Below are 9279 nucleotides of genomic sequence, written 5' to 3'. Positions count from 1 at the left end.
AAGCCTAAAATATTTTAAGTGTTCTTAATGCTTTTGAGAGTTTGTAAGTATTTTGAACTCCTAAAAAGGTATTTAGATCTAAAACATATTAGAACCAAACAACAACAAGATAGTACCATCGCAGCAGCTGTAAGGTACTCAAGAGATCACCCAGTCCGGTGTGCTGAACAGGCCTCACCAGCACTTTTACAGCAAAGATATCATGATGTCTTTACTCAAAGTCAAATAACAGTTAGGTACCAAAAGCAGCAAGCAGAGCCCAGGTCACCTGACATCCAGTTGGTTATCTTTTTAATACACAATACAGTGTATACTCATTTTAATTGGGGAAACTTAAAAACTGATAAAGAATGATTTAAGTGTGATAAAATCTGGGGTAAATCAACTTCAGTAGTCTTGAAGACATCTTTTTCTATCTACAAAAGAGGCAAGACAAACCAAGTGTAAAAGCTAGAGATTTATTGTTATTTTGTGATTAATAAATTGTCAAATTGGTTATGACACTACCCCACACTGTATACCACCATTCGCCAGTACAAAAGTTTCTTGACCACACTGAGGCATAAGGCAGAGAGAGCAAAGACACATGAATATCATCCTTAACAATGTCCTCTAGTCCTGCCTCTCCCTTGATCGTCATTCATGTTTTCCTTCTGGGGAAAGTGTCAGAACTGTGCACGGGCTGGTGGGCAACCTGGCCTCTTGACCTTTTTTAATAGCAAGCAACTTACAGAAGTAATGGAATTCAACTTGTATTTCCCTTGATTTTATTGGTCTGAACTCATTTTAGGTTACTTTAACATTTTAATTTCCTGTAACTGTACATGAGAGAATATAACGACCTAAGAGAACACTGAACCAGAGTCAGCCAAATATATTACTGACCCCAAAGTTATGTTTTAATTGGTCCTAAAGGAATGTACCACACCCCAACAGTTTGAGAGTTAGGCAAACAGAACTTCTTTGGGGAGGGAAGAAAAAGGCTGTAGAACAACAGCCCAATGAATTCAACATTGTTAAAACGGCTCTTTGTTTTTCACCCCTGAATGATACCTCTTTACTACACTATATGCACAGAAATCCTAACAGAATCTTGGTTGCCAGTACTATTTAGGCTGGCCCAATCCAGGAGAGACCCCCACCCCCCGCCCCCAGCTCCCCTTCTCTGAGGCTCTGAAAAGCACAATATTTAACTATTTCTTAATAGAACTACCAAAACACTTCAGAAACAAGTGGCTCACAAATCATTTTAAATTTATGTATTGCCTGTGCATGAGAAAACTGATAAACCCAAAAGATAGTTCTATTTTTATATGGCAATTAAAAATAACTGAAACATCAAGACACTTTCAGTGAAAGCAACATTTCAATTACAAATCGTAATGCCTGTTAAACTACCTATGGGAGAAGCTGAAGAGTCCTAGGCAGATGCACTTTTGGGCTGTACTACAGTGCCCCTTCAGTCTGCGCAAAGATGAAGGTAATTTACAGTCAATCTGTGAATGTTGACACAATGTTACATTATGTTGTCTGTACAATTAAATGTCCTTAGAGAGATAACCAGAATCAGCTTTTCTACTATATTTCCAACAAACCTAACCGGCACTTTTGCTGAGAGATGTTTATCAAAGATGCTGTAAGATTCTACACAATTAGGAAATACTCAGCTTTAAAGTATTTCCTTATCTCCACTTTTTTGGTTACAAGTGCTTTGCTCAGATAATCTATTGCAGTATGTTTCTAGAAATGCAATCCCAAATGTGCATACTATATTGTATACAAATAAAGCAAAAACTCTCAGTAGTATAAATCTTACAGCATTTTGTTTGCAAAACTACATGCCAAAGTCACAATAAGCAATATTGTACCACAAATTATAGAGCGCAAATGATTTGCTTCTTTTTAATGCTTTTATTCTACATAAATTACTACCATAGGCTAATGTTTAAAAGCAAATAAACTGGACAGATGCAGGACAAAAATCTGTTCACCCAACTATAAAAGGTGATGTTTTTTTTTTTAAAAATTACAATAAATGCAGTGTTTGATGCATGCAGTAGCCTTAAATGAAAAAGCATTGATTCCCACCGTTAAAAAAAAAAAAAAAAAAAAATACAGAGAAACCCACACATCTTACTGCACTCCACCTTAAAATGCATCATATTGGGTTTGTTTATAGCACAGAATTCCAAGAGTCAAAATGAAATAAAGCGGGTATTTTAAAGATTTAAGAGCCGTTATCAAAAATAAATTACATTTTCTCAAGATACAGAAATGCTGCTATGATGGCTGGGATCCCAGTAACCTTTCAATAGCGGCATTGATATCACCTCCTGTTGCTATTAGCGCTTGCAAGTTTGCTTCACGGTTCAAAAATCCCATTGCACTGAGCTGTTCCAGTTGTTGCTGAAATCTGACTTCTGGATTCTGTAGCTGTTAAGGGGAAATAAAAAAGAAAAAAAAAAACTAACCAAAACTCTAAGGAAAATCAGTCCGTGTCACACCTAAATAAATTCTAAAGTTCTAATTGCTTTCTTACAACATATGCTGCTCTACTAGGCTATAAAAGCACTGGCTCTCTTGAAACATGGTCAACATATTTAAAAGTCCATTAGCACTTAATTTTGTTACTTTAAATAGTCTTATTTATACTTAAATGATCCTGTCAGATAAAGCACAAAACTCTGCTTAAAAAAAAAAAAATCGCTTAATAAACATCACCCATTAGATATATTTAAGAAGCTGATAAATATGCAAGAAACGTAAGTATATATACAAATTAGTTCAGAATTAATGATTTTATTTTGTACTTATTGCCAGTGTCCTCACATACACAATTCTAAAGTTTGAATGTGGCTTAGAATGGGCACCGGATGCCTGCACTGGCCAGTCACGTGTCCAGGACAGCTCGAGGTCCAGGCCCACGGAATACACAAACAGCTGCACCAAATCTTTTTCCAGAAATGAAGACAAAAATACACAAATGATCAATCAATCCTGGCTGATGTGATAATTAATGGGGAGGCCTGTAGACTATTCAACTTCTATAACAATTCTGTCCAATACCTAAAATCTTTTCTTCTTAATAATTCCATCAATATTACACTGAGCCAGAGGCCATATATTGGGAATACAAATACTTCTATAAGACAAAACCCTGTCCTGTTTCTTTAAAAGGCTTAAAATCAGAAAGCATGCTGTATTACTGCCATGCGGAATTATGGGAATTATGGGGGCAATCTACTGTAGCGGTTTGAAAATGGCTACCATCTTTGTACAATGGCAGATTCTTAGTAAAGCTAATAAATGTTTCTAGATGTAAGACATTATTAGAAGTCTACATTTTTAAGCCGTATTTGTGAGGTTTACATATGTTACACAAGTTCCCAGAGGAGATGGTGTGGGTAAGGTGAGGTGGGATTTTTTCTTTAAGTCAAAATACAAGGACTAGACAGAACTGTAGTTACCGTAGGTTTAGGAGGTATTTGGGATAATCAAGTGTATGTTCCTCCCTGACAAACTTTTATAAAATACAACAAATTTCAAGTGATTTCCAAACAGGGACTCTAAAAAACACATTTTTAAAGGCAACTTCCAAATAAGGCAAAGTTGCAGCATTTCTTCCCTACAACTTTAACGTTTCATTCAGTGTCTAATAGTACACCCAAGTCATTCATTTTCGTAATGCCTGTTTTATAAGAGTGTGCTTTTTATGACATTCTAAACCCCGGAGGACTGTCTCTTTCTGTTTTTGGTTGTTTGTAGAAATTTCTAAGTTTCCAACAAGGAATATAAAATGTGAGCAGAAAAGAATCTTTACCTGAGGATTTACTCCAGCGAGAGCCTGCAGCATTTGTTGGATGAACTGCTGGTGTCCAGGTTCAGTGGCTCCTGTCGTGGGACTTGGGTTGTCACCAGGCGCAGAGTTAGACCCGCTGCTTCCTGAAGAGCCTCCAGTGCCTCCTAATGCCCCCAGGCCAGGAGTAAACCTAGGAAAGCACAAATTGGTCATAAACCCTAAGCTCCTGCAACAGGAGGCCAGACCAGGCCAGCTGATGGTAAGCTGTTATCTTCTTAAAATGAGCATTTTCAACTTTGAAAATTAGGTCTTGAAAACAATGCCAACAAAAATAGGCACAACGATACCGAAGTATGAAATGCTCAGAGAGAAGAAATAACCACTATGCACTTTCAAAATCACCCCCAAATAAGCATACCCTGGGATGAGGCCGGGGGCTTCCGTTGCTAATGTCTGTAAACCCTGTTGAATCTGTAACAAGGCCTGCATCGCTCTAGGATTTGACATTGCTGATAATGTATCCGGATTCTGCATCTAAGGAAGAAAGAAAACAGGTGGTTAACAAGGGAATTAAAATCAGTGAAAGTAAAATTTAAATGTTTGTTTGCTGTGTTTCTGGAGAAAATTTACAACCTTACTCCCAGACACTGGTAATCCAGAATTTCTTTCCCCAAATAAACACAAGCACCTCCTCCTTGACAACAAACCTAGTATGCAAATCATTAACTGACCTCCTCCCAAGTCCAGCATGAAAGCCATTTTTCATAATGAAAGACAATCAGGAGCTACGCTCCCAAAGCCACAACTGTTCCCCTTCTCCAACAGAAGATAGAAGTGTTATTTCTAAGAGACAACCTCCAACTGCACAAGTTTATTTAACATGGTAATATGGTGAAAGCCACCTATTCCTCCTGACCAAGCGTTATCTGTTGCCAATGTAACAATTTTACCAGTAAGATACACTCTAAAACCATAGTTCCAAATTTGAAGTTAATACGTGTGTCCTGAGTTCAGCTTCACTACTTCCAAATATACACCACCTGACTGACCAAAAAAGATAGGCTAACATTAACATCATTACAATAGATCAAAGACAATAACTAACCTTGGATAATGGCTTACAGGCCTGAGATCATTTGTATGTTTAAAAGCCCTAGAACTACCAGTTTCAAAACACCAAGACTGACTTCTCTTTTGTCTTTTTAAATAATAAAATACCATTCCAATCTCAAGTATTTTTTTATAATAAAACCTTCCTTATAGAACAACTCTGCCAATTTTAATCTTGCTAATTCCGAGTCTGAGGAAATGAGATCTACCCCTCAGAAAGAGACATTCCATTAATTTGAGGAATTAAAACATTACAAAGAAACCAAAGCTGTAAAATAGGATAGGGTAGTGCTCCTTCCCATTACTCGAGATTAGTTAAACCATAAAGCATAACATGACACAATGAAGCACTTCAAAGTTAGTAAAGTGAAAGGAAATGGTTTATGGCATTAACGAAGCATTCAGAATCCTAAATCCTCAAAAGCAAAAACAAAATGGTCCTTTCCTCAGAATTTATGTTTAAGAAATATAAGCAAAAGGTCAGCAGTGAAATGGGGCTCAGTTAAGATCAAGCTGAATTCTCTGTGAATTGACAGCATTATCAAACTAACTTCTATGTTTTGCTATCAGCCAGAGAAGAGCAAGGAAAATGTTTATCATCAAACTTTTTCAAGCAAATCATTACCGAAGATAGCTAGCATCTTTTCTTACTCACTTGTTGGAGGAAAGTTGGGAGCTGTTGTCTCATTTGTTCTTGAAGCTGAGGATTTCCAGCAAATAGGGGATTATTCAGCATCATCTATGGGGCAAGTGTTCAAACAATTTTAACTGGAAATATCTGAAACAAGTAATGTACCTTGTTTAATAGTCTATCTTCCCCCAAGTGCCTAATCTGGCACTTACAGGGAGGAAGGTAGAACATGAATAAAAAAGGAGAAGGGAAGATACTGTCCACAAGAGGGATCTCCAGAAAAAAAAAAACAAAAAAACAAAAATAAAACAAAAACGAGGCATCTTCTCTCTCAATCATTTTCTTAGGATTTTCCTTGAGCAAAGGTGAATATTTGCCCTTAAAAGAAAAATGGGGGTAACTGGCATTCAGGAGGATACATTTTCTGCTACACTGACAGAATAAACATAAGCATCAATACATGAAACGATACATGGCTTGCTTAGACACCTCAACACACAAGTGTTGCACAGAGAACAACCCAGATCTGTAACCACTAAATCTACCTGCCTACTGCAAGACAGCTAATATTAGGTCCAGAAAAATAACACACTGCAGAACAGCAACCAACTTGCCAGAGAAATGGAGCTGCTAGGTGAAAATCAACCCATGACTAGCACCAACAGATCTCTGGGGAAAGTATTAAAATACGTTAAGACCCGAAAGATGTAAATCCATTTGAGAACACCAAGGTTAGCCTCTGGATTTCACCTCACTACCACCAGAGATGAGAAAAGTGGCATACCTCCTATCATTCAAATAGGTGTTAAGAATTAAAGTCAGGGTCAATATTAACATTAATACCTGAAAATAAGATTACAATACACAGCATAACCAGAAACTAATTCTCATAGCTTTGAAAAAGACAAAAGTTTTATCACTTTGCCCACATGGAATGAAAAATCAACTAACAATGATTTACTGATCGCCTATTTACCAGTCCAAAGTCTGGAGGGTAAAGTGATCCTTGCCCTCAAGTAGTTAACCATACTTGAGAGCAATTAACTATATGTACATAGAAGTATAGAGAATTCCACTTTCCCTCCTCTGCCTATTATTACAAAGTGGATTATTTAGTTAATTTCAACAAAATAACTAAAGCAGAAAGAAGCCAGTGTTTTATCGATATACGATATTCATTTCAAAGTGACCAATAAATTCACAATAAATAAAATAATACCTACTTGAGATCAACAAACCTGCTTCTTTATTGGCTCCAGTAAAAAAACTTTTTATTACAAACAGATTAATCAAGTTATCACATTTATCTTTCAGGATTCAGGTCATTTAAGAAAGCTTGTCATCTTATATGGAATCATTCTTTCTCAGAAAATCATATCTCATTTGATTAGGATATTTCTCCTAACTTACCTGACTATACAACAATATAGTTTTTATACTCAAGACTTTTTTGAATATCTAAAAATCAAAATCAGAATAAACTGCAAACTTTAAACCTTCTGATAACCAGAGTATGTTGTAAATGTTTCTAAACTGTCTACAGTATCTAATCTTCTTTGTTACCATTTTGCTTTAGAGTTGAAAAAACAATACATGAAAGTGCTCAAATGACTCTATAGTGTTGTTAGGTCAATTAAATGGCTGAGAATGTGCTTATTAAAGTCAAAAAACTTAAACAAATGCACATTCAATGCTAATTAGTCAAATAGACATTTAAAAACATATAAATATGATCACTCAACATATATATTTTTCTACACTCATTTTATTTATTTTTATTTAAACACTTTTGTTTTTTTTTTTAATATGTTTAATTACTCACTTTCCCAAAGCCTCTGTGTCTGAAGATATTGAATACAGACAACCACAAGAAAAGTTAACCAAGCAGTAAAAGAAAAGCAATGATTGAGAAATATAATTGTGTCCAAAACTCCATCTGTTTAAAATCCTAGAGACTTGGGACATATATGACAAAAAATCACCACCACCACAATCATCAAGAAGTATCCCACACTTATTTTAAACAAAAGTGCTGTGAACACAGTAACCAACACCATTTAATACTAATAACTCAGAATACTTTTACATTAATAAGAGTATACAAAAACTCACCTAAAAACTTGTTCTCTATTTCCAATTCCACAAACATTAAAGAGGGCAGAAGTTATTGCTGAGGACTGTAACTCAAAGCTATCTGCCATAATGTACTTGAAATCCATATAGTTCCAAAATTTAGAAAATGAAAATCATTCCATTTGACATAATGAAGAAAGTGATTACTTTTTTAAAACAATTTTTTAGTGTTTATTTTTGAGACAGAGCATGAGTGGGGGAGGGGCAGAGAGAGAGAGAGAGGGAGACACGGAATCTGAAGCAGGCTCCAGGCTCTGAGCAGTCAGCACAGAGCCTGACGTGGGGCATGAACTCACGAACCTGTGAGATCAGGACCTGAGCAAAGTCAGACGCTTAAACCGACTGAGCCACCCAGGCGCCCTGAAACTGATTACCTTTAAAAGCTTTTAGAATTTTGCAAATGGGTATACACTGTAACGGGAAATCTTTAAAATCCCTAATACTCTACACAGTAAATATGAACTATAGATGATCAAGGTTATTTAACAATTCTCCAATGTTTTTCAATTCCAATGGTTCTTAACCTAGGGGCCCATCAGAACCACCCAGGGAACTTTGGGGATAGAGGAAGTGCAATGTAATTACATAAAAGTCTCTCAGAATGGAGCATGGTTTGTTGTTGTTGTTGTTTTTAAGCTCCCAAAGTGATTCTAAATGTTCAGCCAAGGTTGAGTGCACTAATTCCCTTAGTTACGGTCTCTTCAAAATGAGTTAGAAAATTAGTAAATTAATAAAAGACCATTATACTAACTTCGGGGGCAGAAATTTATAGCAGAAAGAATAAGAACACTGTCCCTGCAAATTTCTGCCTATAAAATAAACAATATCAGGCTATTTTATAACTGCTATTTTGAACCTATTACTCAAAATCTATGTGACCTAATAAATAAAAGTATTCCAAGAAATGTATTAACACTTCTTAATCACTTTCAAGATCTACATTTCACTAAAGAATACATCTTCCAAAGGGTGAGCAATCTAAAACTTTTGTAGTCATCTCCTAAATCAATATAGGTAGATACAAAGTAAACCTACACTTCTTTCTAGCCAATGAATAGCAGAGATGAAGCTGTTTAATTATATATGAAGAATTAACTTACAGCAAAGAAACAAACTGTCCAAAATATTGAGAGATACAGTTTACCTACTTTTCTACAGCTAACACAACATAACACAAATATATCAAAATCACAATTATTTGATTATGCAATTTCAATTCACAGTGCACAGTCCTCTTGAATACAATTACAAACTCACCTGTGCAGCAAGGTCAGGGTTCTGGCTTAGGGACTGCATCATGCTTCTCATGTAGGGGGCAGACAACATGTTCTGCATAAGTTGTGGGTTTTCAGTTATTTGTTGCAGCAAGCTCTGCATTCCTGGTGTATTGAACATACTAGCTGAAAGTTTGTTTAAAAAAAACAACACATTGTATCAAGGAAAAGACAAACTAAAGTGAAAGTTTTAAAATATATACTGTGCATAATTTTAGGAACTGCAAATGAGCATGCAAATTCCTAATCAACTGAACTAAAAAAGAATTTTAAAACTAAGATCTCCAAAACCACATGCTCAACATATACCAGTAAAGGAGGGCTTATGATTT

At 35.8% G+C, this 9279-nt stretch overlaps 1 protein-coding gene across 2 annotated transcripts in view; it reads right to left on the bottom strand.

Annotated features, from left to right (window-relative positions):
• Positions 1–444: 444 nt before the first annotated feature.
• UBQLN1 (ubiquilin 1) overlaps positions 445–9279 on the bottom strand; it is a 47385-nt gene continuing 38550 nt past the window's right edge. The window contains exons 7-11 of one of the 2 annotated variants that reach the window (XM_047829559.1): positions 8931–9073; positions 5565–5648; positions 4218–4333; positions 3821–3989; positions 445–2433 (exon numbers count right to left, since the gene is read on the bottom strand). In XM_047829559.1, coding sequence (XP_047685515.1) covers positions 2281–2433; positions 3821–3989; positions 4218–4333; positions 5565–5648; positions 8931–9073 — 665 coding nt within the window. In that variant the 3' untranslated portion in view covers positions 445–2280. The remainder of the gene's footprint in view (positions 2434–3820; positions 3990–4217; positions 4334–5564; positions 5649–8930; positions 9074–9279) is intronic. The other variant, XM_047829560.1, reaches the window with a different exon arrangement.

This window comes from Prionailurus viverrinus, chromosome D4, assembly GCF_022837055.1.
Source record: "Prionailurus viverrinus isolate Anna chromosome D4, UM_Priviv_1.0, whole genome shotgun sequence".
NCBI lineage: Eukaryota > Metazoa > Chordata > Mammalia > Carnivora > Felidae > Prionailurus > Prionailurus viverrinus.
The sequence above is the reverse complement of the archived record's forward strand: the minus strand, read 5'-3'. Positions and strand labels throughout refer to the sequence as shown.